This window comes from Erithacus rubecula, assembly GCF_903797595.1.
Source record: "Erithacus rubecula genome assembly, chromosome: 3".
Lineage (NCBI taxonomy): Eukaryota > Metazoa > Chordata > Aves > Passeriformes > Muscicapidae > Erithacus > Erithacus rubecula.
This window is the reverse complement of record NC_136689.1, coordinates 34,164,753-34,180,771: the sequence shown is the minus strand read 5'-3', so window position 1 is coordinate 34,180,771 and position 16,019 is coordinate 34,164,753. Positions and strand designations below refer to the sequence as shown.

General features: G+C 37.3%; 1 protein-coding gene across 4 annotated transcripts in view; it reads left to right on the top strand.

Moving 5' to 3' along the window:
* The window catches only part of GLCCI1 (glucocorticoid induced 1), a 53,700-nt gene that overhangs the window by 19,985 nt on the left and 17,696 nt on the right, over window positions 1-16,019 (top strand). For 2 of the 4 annotated variants that reach the window (XM_079299432.1, XM_079299434.1), the window contains exons 3-4: window positions 7,646-7,732; window positions 15,675-15,788. In XM_079299432.1, coding sequence (XP_079155558.1) covers window positions 7,646-7,732; window positions 15,675-15,788 — 201 coding nt within the window. Of the gene's footprint in view, window positions 1-7,645; window positions 7,733-15,671; window positions 15,789-16,019 lie in introns of all 4 variants that reach the window. The other 2 variants (XM_079299431.1, XM_079299433.1) reach the window with 1 other exon arrangement.

The window sequence follows — 16,019 nt, the reverse complement described above, 5'->3', positions numbered from 1 at the left end:
TTAAAAATAATTTTCTCAGTGTGGGCAGATCTGTTGAGGCTAAATAAGCAGATATCAATCTCAGCCTTGCATCTGGTTTATTTTGAAGCTGCTCTATGCAAAACTGAGCTGAGTATTATTTAAGACAAAGAGTCCATATAGCAGTGGCTGACAAACTAATGATTTTACTAAATTATGGTAATAAATCTGTCAGTCTCAAAAACTGTGTGTGTGTGGGAGGGGGCTGAGGGAAGGCCACTGAGATTATTCATGGCCTGATACTCTTGTGATAGCCTTGAATCCTCTTCAGGGGTCTGTCCTTAGTAGTACCCTCTGGCAGGTATGCTGCTGGGACATTCTACTGCTCCAGTGCTTTCTGACTAGAAAGGTGAATAATGTTCTTTCTTGCTTGCTTCCTCCTTGTGCCGGAGCTTGTTGCCCATGAAGATGATCACTGTCAAACAGATTAAAACTACATAATTCTAACAACCCCTCCCAAATTATTTTCAAGGCAGCTGCGTTCTTGTTTTTTCAGCAGTGGTTTTTTGAATAAGCCATCTGAGTTTGTCTTCCAAACTAAATTGGAAACTAGAAGAAACTAACTCTAGTTATATGTTCAATCTAACAGGCCATGCAGATTTGGTTGTCAAGTCAATTGCTTCTTTTGTGCCATGATTCTGATCCATAGTTATCATGGATCTTGAAATAGATTCTATGATTCTAGTCTTTTGTGTAATGCTGAGTTTCTCAGCTAGAATGTATATAGAAATTTCCTCATCTCTAAAATATGGTGTCATGCAACACAGGAAGCCTTTTGATGGGGTAAAGATAACCACGGAATGCTTAGAAAAGAAAAGAATGTGTCTGTATGTTTCAGAAATCTTACTTAATGAATTTGAGAAACTGATGATTACAATGTTCCAAGAAAATTTTTAGAAACTATAATGAGTATCCTTTGGAAAAGGTTTTCTTTATGTCCTGCTTATTTTGAAATGAGACAGTCTGTTTTAGCCAAAAAGCAGGAGTCATATTTACTGTCACAAAAGATCTACCTAAAAAGCCCTTAATCCTAGATTTATTTTCAAGATGTCATCCTTTCACAATACTATGACATTTAAGTCTTTGTGTTTTAAAAGCATAATTTCCATTCAGGAGATTTTCAGTAGCATGCTTTGTAGTTACTGTATTTCTCAAGTCCTGTCTTAAAATGTAAATCCATATCAATCTTTACAAATACCCTTATGAACAGAAAATTTAGAATATTTAAACATTCACAAACAAACCTTTTAACTAGTTACAGAAAAGATAAACAAACTGTTCTATAAATATTTGAGTTTCAAGTATTTGGCAGTAAAATTGCTTTCCTAGTGAGCTCAAGTAAGTGTTCAGGTTATGTGAATGCTTGGCTGCCTCCCTTTGCCTCATTCAGAAACTAAAAATGAAGTTTTACCTTTTCAGCATAATCAAGTATAAAAGAGAGGAAAAGCATACTGTTGTCATTACAGAAGGAAGTATTATTTCAAATGGGTGGGAGGAGGGAGATCTCAAGGTTTGCATTTCTGAATATCTTCCAGCAAGGAATTATATTAGCTGTCCTTTTATTCAAATTGTGCCAGACTCAAGCATTTATCAGTGCTTGAGTTGTCACTACTTGTGACTGTGAATATGTAAAACTCAACAAGCATATTGCTATGCACAATGATTTCCAGTTGGAGGGCTTTTTTTGTTTCGGGTTTCCCCCCCCCCCTCCCCTCCCAATTAAAATGTTCAGTAGGGAGGTTTGAAGATGATCATAAAACATTGTCTTCTGTTTTGGTGCATGTCTGGGTTTTTGTTGTTTGAGCTATGTGTAGTTTGAAGTATATCTAATTTCAAGAAGTGAGGATGAGTTCCATGTAGTTGATAGGGTGCATGCATAGCAAATTAAGTTAAATAAAAATAAGTTAATGAAAATCAATAAACCGTTTTTCTATATGAGCATGCTTCATTGGAGAATAAATTATCTCATATTTTACTTCTAAATTCATGAACAATGCTGTCAGTATAACTTACAGTGTAGGTGGAATAATCAATAATAATTTCTCTTGCAAGGGTATAATTTGTTCCTAATAAAATGCTAATCTAAAATCCAAATTTTATGTTGTTTTGTTAAGGTGGTGATTATGGCTATTCCAAGTTTCTTAGAATTCTTGTTTTTGAAAAAAGGAAGAAAGTTTCTGGTCTTCATGGTGATCAGATGAACCTTTAATGAGCTTTATTCCAAGTCCTTGTTTCCACTTAAATTCTTTCAACTTGTATAATACTCATGAATAAAATGTTTCTTCATAATAATAGAAGGAAGGGAGCAGGATTTTGTTTGGTTTAGTTTCTGTCATATCTTGGAGAATAGGAAGTACAGTACATATTTCTGTCTCTCTTACTTTGCCCAAGTGTTTTGACTGAAAATATGGAAGAGAAGTGAGGTGGTTGTTTGCTTTTGGAAAAAAGCACTGTAACACTGCATTGTTGTGTTTGTACCATTCAATATTTCTCAGAATTCTGTATGTATGTTTGTGTGGGTATGTGCATATGCATACAACCAGCTGATCTTTAAGGAGTGGCATGTTTTGGGTAATCACAGGTATGCAATTTTATTTAGTGGTGTTTTAAGTATTTCAGAAATGCAGGTAAACTTCATATTGTGGGAAGTTACTTGTGTTGATTTACTTTGATACCTTTCCTGACTTCCTCCATACTTTTCCACTCCATTTGTAAAATCTGAACTTTTCATTAAGGCCATTTAAAACTCAGTATAACTTCTTTCCCCATTTTTTCTGTCTCTTTGGGAGCACTGATGGAATAATTTTATACACTGCTTTTTTATTATTTATCTTTATCATTTAAGTATTTCCCCTTCATAGTGTCAAGAAAAACTCACTGTTGAAATGGCTGTGTCTAACCTTGCAATCTTCAGAAACATTTGGATAATTGTCTGAGTTGATAAATATAATTATTTGGCAATAGCTAAATAATTTAAAAGATACTTAGAAAATTAAAAAGGAGAGATTAAAAAGAAACATGATGGTGATGCCATAACAAAAATGTTTTCAGTTGAAGTTTGTCATGTAGTCTTCTTCAATCTAAATAATGCAAAGAAACAAACAAACTGCCTAGTGGCATGTTTATTATCCAGTGATTTCCAATTGATGATTTAGGCATATCCAGCAATATTGGAATCCAGTTTTTCTCATTGTGTATGGCAATTAGGTATGGAGCAAATGAAACTGAAGAAAGTTTGCAAAATGCCTTTGAGAATTTTCATTTCTCTCTAACCTAGAGAATGGTGCAGAGTTTCTTGGCTAAAATATGTTTTTCTCATGGGAAGGTCAAGGCTTTAATGTCACTAGCTGTCATTAGACACATTTTTTTTCTTCTACGTAGATTTTTTGTTTTCTTTGCTGTAAAATTAAGAGTCATAAACAAAGAGGGTCAATTCCATGAAGCTTTCTAAATGGTGTATCAGTTATAATTGATTTTATGGGATATTTTAATAATACATATTGGCATGAAGAACAGGGAGTAAGATGTGTTGCAGAGCTGTGAATTCATCATTCTAACTGGACTTAACCTGTCTGATGTTTAAGAGTCATCATCTATAGTCAAATTGACTTCTAACTCCTTAAGCAATTTCTCTTTGTAAGGTTTCCAGATGGCTTTTGAATGCCTTAGAAATACCTGAAAAACCATCAGTTACCTTTTAGTGCTGCCACTGGGTTTCTGTTAAATATGGAAGTTCTTTAAAAAGATACTGCTTCCCCTGTAAAGCATGGATATATGTAGATGTTCCAGATTGCAGGCTGGATGTAGTTGGAGTGATGGGCTGGCAATAAATTGAGATATTTAAGGTGATAGAGTCTTATTTTAGGTTTAGGTAGGTTGGTATGCAGTCATTCTGATCTAAGTGGAAAGAATGTAGGTGTATGTCCCTGGCATGGATGGAAAAGCAAGGCAGGATTACCAAATGTGGTGGGAAAAGTGCTGATCTCCAAAAGGCTGGGTGAGTTAGAACTATAGTAATTGTGATTTACATGAAGACTGAAGAGAGCAAACAGATGTGGCTTTCTGAGGATGTCCTGTCCCATGTGGCAGCTGAAATGGACCACAACAATGTCTTGAAAACAAGGGATCCATGTCTTGTAGGTGCAGCATGCATTATCTAGTGTTTTCAAGGATCTTCCCCTAAAATCTTAGTTTCTTAATATGGCCTTGCAGGACTAATCCTTCTTCATGAAGTTCAATGCATCACTTCTGTGATGCTCTTGCAGTGTTACCAGTTTCAGAGATAGTGCCTGACACCTCTTACTGTGAAATACTCTCTCTCTGACTTGAAGTGGAGCAACTGTGGTTTTGTTTGTGATTCAGAAATTTTTCTTCTATTACAATTCTAAATTATGTTCTGGCTTTAATTTTTTTTTTCCATGTTTAACAATTCAGAAGTACAGTTGCAGCTTCAAATGAAGGTTCCATTGATAAGCCTGTTTTGTGGAAGTTGTAAATAACATGAGAAAACAATTTGAAGGTTCCATTGATAAGCCTGTTTTGTGGAAGTTGTAAATAACATGAGAAACCAATTTCCATGAAATGTGACAGATTGTGGGAGCTTCACATCCCCGTCTTAATTGTGGTCTAAATGACAGCATTTAGGTGAGATACGAGGTGTTAAAGCTAAAACTAAACTAAGAAAAGTTAAACTAAGCATGAATTAAACTTAGAAAAGCAGATTTTTGTTTGAATGCAACAAGTCTGGGGTGCTCCTGTTTGCTTTTTAAAAGGTTTTGCTTGTATATAAAGATTTGATGTTGCAAACCCAAAATTATTCTTCATGTAATGGATTACAACATATTGCAAGCAGCAATTTCCAGGGTTTGAAGAAGACTACCTTGGAATAATATTCTAGTAACTGCTTATGTTGTATTATTTTTGTAAAGCTCTTTTTTTTAAAATTTGCCTCTAAATAGTTCATAAATATAACAGTGACTTCAGTATTGTTTTAGGAACATCATATGTTTGTAATCTAATCTGCGGGTAAAACTGGGGATCACAAATAGTCTGCCCCCTATATACTGTGCATGTATACTTTGCAGGGTGGTATCTTGACTCACTTGAGGCTGAAACCATCCCTGTAGTCCTTGTCTCAAGGGAGATCCTATATAAGTGGAGGAAAATGTCAAAGCATTCTTGAACAAGTACAAAATTTAGTGTTAAGGGAATACATACTGGAGCAATATCTGTGTTTATTAAAAATACAGTCAGGCTTGTGTGTTCTACATACTTGTTTTGTTAGCAGTGTACTTTATTGAGAGAATCACTTTAGCTTTTTAAATTTTTGATGTCTTTTCTATTAAGCTGTAGTTGAAAGGATATGGGCTTATAATGATCCTATAGTACACCTTTCTGCACTACAGGTAAGTATTTAAGGCACTGAACTGCTTGGTTCTGCTTCATCCTGATGTCCCCCAAATTGTGGAGCAGTGCTGTATTCAGAAGACACTCTTCAGAAGATAAATTTTTTCAGAATTCCATTTGCATTGCTATTCTGTGAGGGTATGGTTCCAGCTGTATTTGGGATACAGTAAAATATTGTAAGAGCAATTTAAATTGCAAGGTAAATTGTAACAGATTGTGAAAGCCTATGATTTTGAAAAAGTAAAAAAAAATTCCACATTTTCACTAGTTCAGTAGGAATCTGCAAGGCACTTCAATGCTTTTAAAAAATCCCAGCATTTACCCAACAGAATGTTTTCCACACAAATTTCAGGGAGGTAGTAAGTACCCAAGCTGCAAAACCAAGTAATTATTTAGAAGGTGGCTCTGTTAAAATGCAGTGCAAGCAGATATATACACACACAGGTAGCACATGCACGTGGCAGAGGCTCTGCTTTGGATCAGGAGAGTTAAGTGCTGCCTGGCTGAGGGGCTGCCTTGTCTTTCACATAGTTTTAAGTAGCTGTTTTAAGTTTTCACATCTGATTTTTTTTCTTTTTTTCATAACCACATTATCTTCTGGTTACTTCCCCAGACCCAAAAAAGAGAACGTATTACATGACAGAGTTATGTGATAAATATACAGAACTCTTAACTTTTCATTTAAGGCCTTATTTTTGTTTCCTGGGAACATGCAGGAAAAACTTGAGGACTGTTTTTTTTCCCATTTTGCTTTCTAGTCACCCACACAGCTTGCTCAGCTTTTGGTTTGAAGTATTATGATGGTGTAAAAATAACAGAGAAAAAGCCCCACCAAAACCATGGAAAGTGCAGAGGTGGCAGAAAACACAAGAGGGTTATGTAGGCCTGTGCACACAAAGACTGAGTACATTAAATATTAGCACTGAGGAGTTAGGTGCTGGGCTGCAGGCTCTGTGATACCACGGCAGTGTGGTGGTTGTGAAGGTGCAGCCCATGCTCTGAAGTTACTGTTCTGAGCTTGATAGTTCTGGCTGGCCTGGAGTGGGGCTGCTCCCAGCTCCCTTTGCCCTGCAAGGAGCTGTAGGTGTTGGTTGGATGGTGTTCTCCAGAGTGATGCCCAGCCTGCTCCCTGAGCCAAACAGTCTCCATTATCCAAGTGGGTACTGCAAAAGTGTCTAGATCCTGTACAGGAAGCAAGAATAAGGAAAGTTATTTAGGAGCAGGGTTTCCATGCATGAGAACAAGTCCCACAGGCATATGGATTCCAGATCCTATTTGTTCTGTGGTCTGCTCTCTCCCTAGAAGTGTCAGCAGTGGTCCCCTCTCTAAAACACCCTGTGGACAAATAGTTTTTTTCAGTGGTACAGTTTTATTTCTTAGGTACTTACTGTGAAAGATTCAGCTAATACCAGTAGAAATTGTTGGGGGGAAAAAAATGCAACATAAACAGGTTCCTATTTATGTGCTTATACCACTGAATTTAAATAGTTAGAATCCCAAACTCTTCCCAAATTTTAGATGTTTCCATTGTTCCTGTGACTCTCTACTTCAGGAATTCTGGTGGATAACCTCAATTTTCATAATAGCCTTGTGGCAAATATGCATAGTAGTTGAGAGTTTGGGCTTTTGGATGCTTCTCAGCTTTGGGGTTTAATTTTATCTCCTGCATCTAAGGACAGTCCCCAGACTTCTAGGCTTTGAGATATGGCTGGAAAAGGCCTGCCTGTCACTGTGCTCCTGTAAGTTGGTGCCAAAAAAAATAAAAAGTGTATCAAACTCTTTATCAAGTCAGAGTTAGCAAGAAGGGATTGGTTCTGTGGTCCAGTGGTTGAGGAAGACAGGTGGGAGAAGTGAATGCTTGCTTGAGTTTGTTTTACAGTTTTATTAATAGTGTGGTTTTCTAAACTGTCCAAACTATGTGAAATGTAGACATGGATGCCAAAGCACAGGTGGGAGCAGCCAAGTAAGGTTTTTTTTGATCTATGATTCCTTAAGTAATGTGCATTGTTCTCATCCTTTGTAAATGCAACTTTACAAAGCATTGTTTTCTATATTGCTTTTTATTTACTGAGATTATTATTGCTGCATATCAGATTCTGAAATTTATTCACATAACTCTGACACTGCCTAAAAAGTAAAGCAGTAATTTGTGCCAAAATTATTTTTTACCTGGAGAATTCAGTACAGCTTTTTTTTTTTTTTTTTTTTTTTGTCCTTCTAGACACCCAGCTGTTGGGCTGAAGAGGGAGCAGAAAAGAGATCACATCAGCGCTCGGCATCGTGGGGAAGTGCTGATCAGCTGAAAGAGGTGAGAAGTTGTGCACAGTAGAGCCTTTCAAGTTTTGATGAGCCCAAGACATTTTTTAAACCCTATCTGGAGTCCAGGAAACTGCACCCTTTCCCTCTCCTCTTTTGGTTTTGAAACAGGTTTTACCTCCAGTCTAAGAGTTGTTTGAAGAGTGATTGTTACTTGATACTTGTTGGACTTCCTCCCTGCATACTATGAAATATTGGTTGTGAAATAGGGGCCAAAGTGAGCACTGAGGAACAAGCTGCTTCTTGCTTGCTTTCTGTTCAGTGCTACTTTAGTTAGCTTTCTGACCTTTAATGCTGCTCTCCTGGAAGAGGCAGAGTCAGCTGGTATGTTCACATATTCTTGCTTAGAAATTTTCTTCAAATTTTAGGTTGGAGATGGAGAGGACCCCACTTCAACAAAAAAAGTGTTGATACAGTAATCATATAAGTACTTGAAATGCTCTTCAGTCATAAATATTTTGCTGTAGACTACAATTGCAACTAGAAAGAACCTAAAAAAGTGGATTTGCATCATGAGAAAGTAGATACAGTAAGTAAAATGGTCTTCAGCTCAGCTGAAATGACAGTATCTCAGTTTTTGTCCCAGTAACCTCCATTTTCTCCAGTTTGAGTAACTGCATTTGTCCAGAACCTAATAAGGGGCTACATTCAGCCTCATGCCCCTGTCAGGAAGGGTCTATCCTGTCTTCAAGAAATGCACTTTTTTTTCAAAAAATGAATCTTACAACATGTTCCCATGAAGTAGAACTTTTCATTCATACTGTGAGCTTTTTGCATGCTCTTTTCTGATGCTCCATTGAATAAGACATTCAAAAATGAAAGAGAATGTATGGGTTATCTAAGGAGAAGAAGTTAAAAGGCAGTATATATTCTTCTTCTGGCCATCCATTGATAGAATAATTGTCAGAAGGAGTGATAAAAGTTTAATTACTCAAATTTTGAAATTACATTTGACAAATACAGAATAATCTTACAATCCACTGGTGGCAATAGCCTCATATTTGAAGATGAGGTCCTGGGCCAAAGGGAGATTGATCAGAAGAAAGGTTTCTGTTCCCATCTCACTGAGTACATCTTATGAAACCTTGGCGTATTGGTACATGGGCCTTCAGTTGCCTGGATGACTTCATCTGCAGCTGTGAGGAAGCATTTGTAATCACAGATTAAGTGACCAGAAATTACTGCAGAAGGAGTTTTGTGTCTGAGAAGTTTTGGCTTAAACCTTACCTATCAGCACAAAGAAATTGTAACAGACAGGAATAGCATCTGTTTTTCTGGCTAATATTTCCTTGCTTTTACTGAGTGACTATCCTTCATACTCTGGCAGTTTCCTATCAACTTGTGCAACAAGCAGCTCTTCTTCACCACAGGCCTGTGGCTGTCAGTGATAGTGAACCCTTCAGCATGTAAGCAAGTCTTTGCTATTTGATAACAGTGATCCATTGTGCTGGGTTGCCACCCTCTTGGTGTACTGACCACAAGAGGAAGATAAGAAATGTGTGGCCAATGTGTTTCACAGTTCCTTTTTTTGATAGAATCCCTCAGTGGACAAAATAGGTTCTGTGGAAGAGAGTTGTTTCTGTCCAAAGAAGCAATGGTTGCAATGGTTGTTTACCCTAAAACCCACCCTTGTCCTCTTCAGTGTACAGTTCTTTCCCTTCCTCTGTTTTCCTTTCTCCAGCTACTCAGGTTTTCTTACCTTTTTTAGTTCCTTGGGTTCATAACCCATGTCATTCTGCATGGATCATCCAGCCACTATTCATCTACCCTATTTGGACTCTTACTCTGTTAACTTCCAGCTCCTTGTCAGTTCTGTTCTCCATTGTTTGGCTTCTATTTTATCCCCTTCTTTTTCCTTTCCCTCATGTGTCAGCCTGTATGGTGGGTGTTAAGTGTTCGTTCAATACCAACAGTATCTGTGCACTCAGTTTCTTTGTGCCACAGTAATCTGCAGTTCCTGGAAGGAGAAATTCCCTGGGGTGGTTCTATTCAAACTGCAAAGCCTAGAGAGACAGAATTCTTAACAGATGCAGTTGCCAGTTCCAGATATCTTTCTTGAACATGTGCAAACTGAAATTTTTGCCAGAGCTTCACCAAATGTAAAGATTCTTCCAAGGGACTAGAGAAGCACATTTGCAGCATAAAGGACCCTCAGGCAAGTGTTGGCTTTTTCATCCAAAATAGAGCTATGCAGGTAAAAAGCTTAAAGTAATGTGCTTTGGCACATAAAATGGTAAAATCTCTTCACCCCCCTTTCATTTTAAATCACATTCTTAAACAACCCTAATAGTATTACTGAAGTCTCTGATGGGAAGGAGATAGAAGAACAGAATGCATGGTAGGCATTTGGCAAAAGCAATGGGCAGCTGAAAGCAGGAGCTTAAGGATGGAAATTAAAATATCACCTTTTCCTGGGCATTTGTTATGTGTAGTGTGGGTAACATTTTTCTGCTCAGAATTTTGAATTGTTTCCCATAGCATTTGACACTAAACAAGTTGACAGTGGTTTGTAGTTTTCATGACTTGTTTTAGCAATTTGGGTTCATGTTTTCTTGCTTCAGAAATCAATGGAATGATTTCTAGCATTTTTCTTTAATATGCTGGTATTGTAAACTAACTAAACACTTGATGGTTTTGATAAAATAAGATTGTGCATTTAAGTTTAAAAAATATTTTTCCTTGGTTAATTTGAGTACTATTAAAATTAAATAAAATTATTTAATACAACTGGTACCTCTTTTTTAAAGATGTACATCATAAAAACTAAAAGTGAGGGTACAGGTTTAACATCCCAAGCAAGCAAATGAATTCAGAATTGCCACTTAAAAAAGGGATTTCACTTTGGGTAGTGAAACTTACTTTGCCCTTAATTGAAATAGCTGCATGTCAGGATTGAATCTGGCTAACACTAAAGTAGATATATTTGCTTTCTTGTAGCGAGTCTGTTAGAACTTTAGAAGTCCCTATCTCTCAATATAAACTTTCCTTTAATCATTTCACAACAAAATCTACTTTTAAAGAATTGTTTATCCTGAAGAGCTTTACTACTTGATTTTAAGAAGTCTTAAGTGTAACTTGTCTAAGATGATGCCACACTGCTTTAACATTATTTCAGTAGATACATGTCTTGACTGGGAGATAAAATTGCTGTAAGTCTTTATACTGGACATTTTTTCCCTTTTCAACCTGAATAATTAGTTTGAAATTCTGTTGATGTTGTTCAGGGACAGTTTTAGTTATAGCTTACCCTCATCTGGAATTTACCCAGAATGGGAAAAACCCTCGATTTAAAACAAGTAGTTTTTGCTTTGTATAGGTTTTTAAAGACATATTTCAGACAGCTGATTTTTCACTTCCCTTTAGCAGCTCTCTGTGCTGTATCTGTTACAGCAGCAGCCCCCTATTGGAAGGTCCCTTTTGCTCTAACAGAGTACTTGAAAAGGACTTAGGAATAAAAGAGAATTGTATATGAGAGCTTGCATGCCTAATGTGCTTTCATATACCAATTGAAAGATTGTATTCAAAGGTTTAGGGTGAATTTCTAATGCTTGTTTTGCTCTTTGACCTCTGGTTAACTAGTTTATTAACAAACATTTCATGAATGAGATGGAGCTCACTCATTAACAAGGAGCTTGTGACTTCATCAGCAACAGGAAGTTACCATGTTGTGTAGGCTGAGGTGCAGAAATACAGGCTATTGACTGGTAAATGTTAGTGAGCGTTTGGAGAGGTGCAGTGCGATGTGCCAGATTTCTTCATTTTAGTCTGCATCTAGGTCCCTTCAAAAGGGAAAAATTACCAGGATATTCAAATTATCCCTGTGTTGTAAAGAACTGACCTAACTTGGTTATTTCTCAGTTTTGTGCCATTAGTTATATTAGATTGCATACATATCACAAGTGGCATAGACAAAATTCATACTACTTGTTGTACAGCTTTGAGCTATAGATATACTTAGCAAGCAAAAAATGTATTTATGGGGGTTTTCCTGACTTATTTGTTTGATAATCCTGGATGGCCATCTTACCTTTGGCTGATAGTAAAATATGAAGACCAAACTGAAACTTTGTGCCCTGAATAACTTTGTGTACGTTTCTGATGCACTGCTCTTTGTGCTTTTTTGGTGTTTTTTGTTGATGGGGGTTTTTTATAAATTACTTTAAAATAGATGAAGAAGAGTCTTTCCACTGCATCAGCAACTTGTACAGAGCAGTCACTGGAAGAGCAAAGGCTAAAATTTTCTTAATGTTTTTGAAATGTGCATAGATCTGTGCTGTGTTTTCCCCCTCCATGCAGTCAAGTGAGAGTGCTTGCCAAATGTGAATTAAAATGTAATCTTTGAAATTTACTACTATATATGTTTGCACACTGAAATGTAGCAAAACAGTTTTAAATAACAAATGGCATTCAAGCATTAGAAGTAGCATTCAAATTGAGTTTACTCCTTGATGAACTCTTTGATTTTTTTTTTTTTTTAGTATGTTTTGCTTTCAGCTGTATAATCTAATAAAATAACTGTATATTCTAATGAGAATGTTCTGCCCATCTTCAAGTTAGGTAGGCAGGGAGAGCATTTGAATTGGTATACTAAAATAATTCACACGTTATGGATCTAAGCAAACATATGTGCAAGGCTAAGGCTTGAATGTCTTCAACAAGTGTGTGCATTAGGATACAGATTAGATCTTTTTGTGATGATTTGCATATGCCAGTCACATTCATGCTCAATACTTGGGTACTTGGGGGGAGTGGTGTCCAAACCCTTTCTATTCTTAGCTGCCTGGTGAAAATGGGAGTGTTTTGTTACTGTGCTTTGGTATCCCTAGTGTAGCACATGGTTCCTTTCCTGCCACTTCCTTGGCACCATTTTCTTTGCACAGATCTGGTCTAATGCTGGATCTTCAAATGCCTATTTTCCTGATACCACTCACTTGGCACCATTTTCTTTGCACAGCAGACTCCCTAGCTCGTATTCGCTGCATCAGTTGAGTGCCCAAGAGACAGGATCTGCTGCTGCTTTGAGATAATTGGTATAACAGGTGCCATCAAGGCATATGTTTGACTCCTTTCTTACTCCCTGAATTATATTTGTTTTGCAAGAATTAGTGTAGCTCACACTTGTCTGTAGATCATTTTGCTTATATTTGGTGCTCTGATGACACTTCTCTGCTGCCTGAGAAGAAGGTGTACATAAACTTTGAGGAAGCTAGCACAGCTAGCTATTCCTGTTAGTAGCAGTGGCTTTATTTCAGCTTGAGATAGAGAATAATTGCTAATTGAAAGAATCATGTAGAAGAAAAAAAGCCATTGTAATTTCAGGATTAGCAAATGGTAGAATTACTGTGGACTCCCCTTGGTGAAGAGATGGAGCATCATTCAGTTCAGCAGATTTCATGTGCTCATTGACACTGCCAGCTTGCTGGTTGTCTGTGGCAGCAAGCCTCTGTCTCCCAGATCTGCAGGATAAATAGGAAATGGCAGATTTCTTTTTATATGCCTGTTGTTACTTTCTTGTTTTCTTGTCCAAAGGTAACTACCACATCATGGACAGCTAGGATCTTGCAAGTTCAGGGTCCTGCTAAGGACATACGATCTAAGAAGCCACATCTCTTTCTTCCCTGTGTTGCTTGTTTGGCTTAAGAGCTTGTATCAGCTCCAGATACAGTCAAATCAACGATTTTCCATCTTCTGTTTCTCCTCAGTGACCCAAACACTTTTTTCATTGTTAGTGTCAAGAACCTACTCACTACCAGAATACACATACTCTTTTGAGGTGGCTGAGGGAACCTTAAATTCCAGGGAGCCATTGATTCCTTTTACGATATCAGAGCTTCAGAGTTATTGATTAGCCTACAGACATACCAGCCTATCAACACTCTCCCATTTAGAGATTTCACTATCCAAATTTTACAGTGAGAGGCTATGTCCTCAAAGATTTGCAAGCTTATTTGTGACAGAAATCAGTCAGCCAGATCTCTGAGGTGGTATTATGTAGATATTTTCTATTTATATTGTGCTCTTGAGGAAAGCTCAGAAACCATATTTCATCTAAATTAAACAAAATAGTGTATTTAACTTTTTGACTTAGGAGGAAGTTCACAGAATCAAGGAGAGGCAATAGAAATGAAAGATTTATATACCACATTCTCCTTGCTTTCTGTTTATTCTTGTAGCCAGCCATCTCTGTCCACAGCTGTCTTCTGATCTGGGCATAATTTTTGTCCTTGTTTTTAAAGGGGAAGGTGAAGATTATTTCCTAATTCTCCCCATTCTTCAGCATTCCATGTAAGATACAAATGTTTGTGATGTATGCATATTTAGCAGAGTAGTTCCCTGCATGTTTTTTCATCTATGGAGTTAGATTTTCTAATTGCTATTACTCCTGTAAGGACAAGGGGAAATTTCTAGACAAATGGATTTATTTTTAAAAGAGATTAAATACTTCTTCAGACTCCAAAGATTCTTGCAACATGAGGCTAGAGTTGCACCTTTGATCAAGAGTTCTGCTGTCCCAGTTCTCTAAATGTAGCTCATCTGTGTAAGTAATGCTGTTGTATTAGGGCACTGTTTTCCTGGATATTTTCAACATACAGACCCCTTTGGAAGTCTTGAACTGTTTGTCTGTTGTTTAAAGACCAAAGTGTTCAGCCATTTCTGAGTAGCAGTTCTCTAAATATGGGTAACAAGCTGTGGCAGAACTTGATATGAAGCCTTAAAGATAGATTGTTCTTCTGTGAGTGCTACCAGAAACAGCACAAAGAAGAGTTCAAAGCCTGCAGCAGAGCTCCATCCAAACCTCTTCACCAAGCACTGTCATCTCTGACACTGTGAAGAGGGATTTGAAGTGATTCTCTGCCACAGAGTTGCTTTGCAGGAGTACCAGTGATATATTTAACTACTTGGAAATAACCAGAGAGTGCATGTACTTGTAACTTGTCACTCAGAAAGAGAGGTTAGTTTCCAGCTGATGTATGAATTTCATGTGCATTCATTCTCCTTACTTGCCCTTCAGGTTTTTAAAAATTGTTATCTCTAGCTGAGTTAAAAATGAAATGGGGCCATGCATGGCCTTATATTCCAGAGTGCTGAGCATGAGGAACAGTGGGATTTGAGCCTAAGGGAATAAATTATCCAGTTTTAAGGAAGTGTCTGTACCTGTTGTATGAATTTGCACATAGTCTAAACTTCTGAGACAATGTTTATAGAGGTAAGTACTCTCTTTCATGTAGAAATTTCCCAGGAGGAATAAATAGGTAGAGGAATCCCAAAATGAAATTCTTTGGTTTCTTGTTAAGGAGCAGGTCAAATGGATAATGGATTTAGTTGTGTTTGACATTTAAAATATGTAACTTTTGATTAGACATCTTTGCAGCAGACAGCAGGAAAGATAATTCCATCTGCCTGAAGGAATCTGTGGTAATTTTGCCTGCAGGAATATGCTATTAAATATATTAAATAAATGCTCTGAGATGAACAGTGCATTTTGAGTCCCAGTTGTTTGTGAAAGTTCTTTACTTTTATGATGAATTATCACTAAAAACTTTTGGTTTGTTTTAAGATCAAACAAATTAAACTGTAGGCTTCAAAGTTCCCTGATTAAATCAGATATAGGTTTGAAGAGGCTACAGATTGTAATTCTGACTACTTTCGTTTGCATCAGATATTGCAGTGCTTGTGTGTAAATGAGGAAATTCAGTCAATAAACTAGGCCTGTTGTCATATTCAGGTTGGTGAATAGGGCAGATACTTTGGAGGAAGTATCTGATAAGCAGAAAAAAGCTTTAATGCTCATACTTCAAGGAAGGGCAAACCTATATGCCTGTAAAATCCTCCAAAGAGGATTAAAATGTCCATGATTCACTTTATATGTGAAGATTTGAGCAGTTGCCCATTTGATAATTCATTCTCACTTCACCTGAACTTCTCTCCAGCAGATTGCCAAACTGAGGCAGCAGCTTCAGCGCAGCAAGCAGAGCAGTCGTCACAACAAAGAGAAGGAACGTCAGTCCCCTCTCCATGGCAACCATATAGCAATCAGTCAGACTCAGGTAACTGGCTATTCCTTACATTAACAGCCTCTATCAGCGTTGGCTGAATAGCCTGCTGAGCCTTCCCATCTGTCTTGTGTTTGTTCTCTTGTGCACTACATTAACAGTCTGATACTGCTGTACTTTCACCTGATGGCTGTCATATAATAAAAGAAGGGCTGCACCAGGATAACAACTGAAATATATTATGATGCTGTAAAAGTTGTGGGCATGGCCAGATAAGGCTGTGCT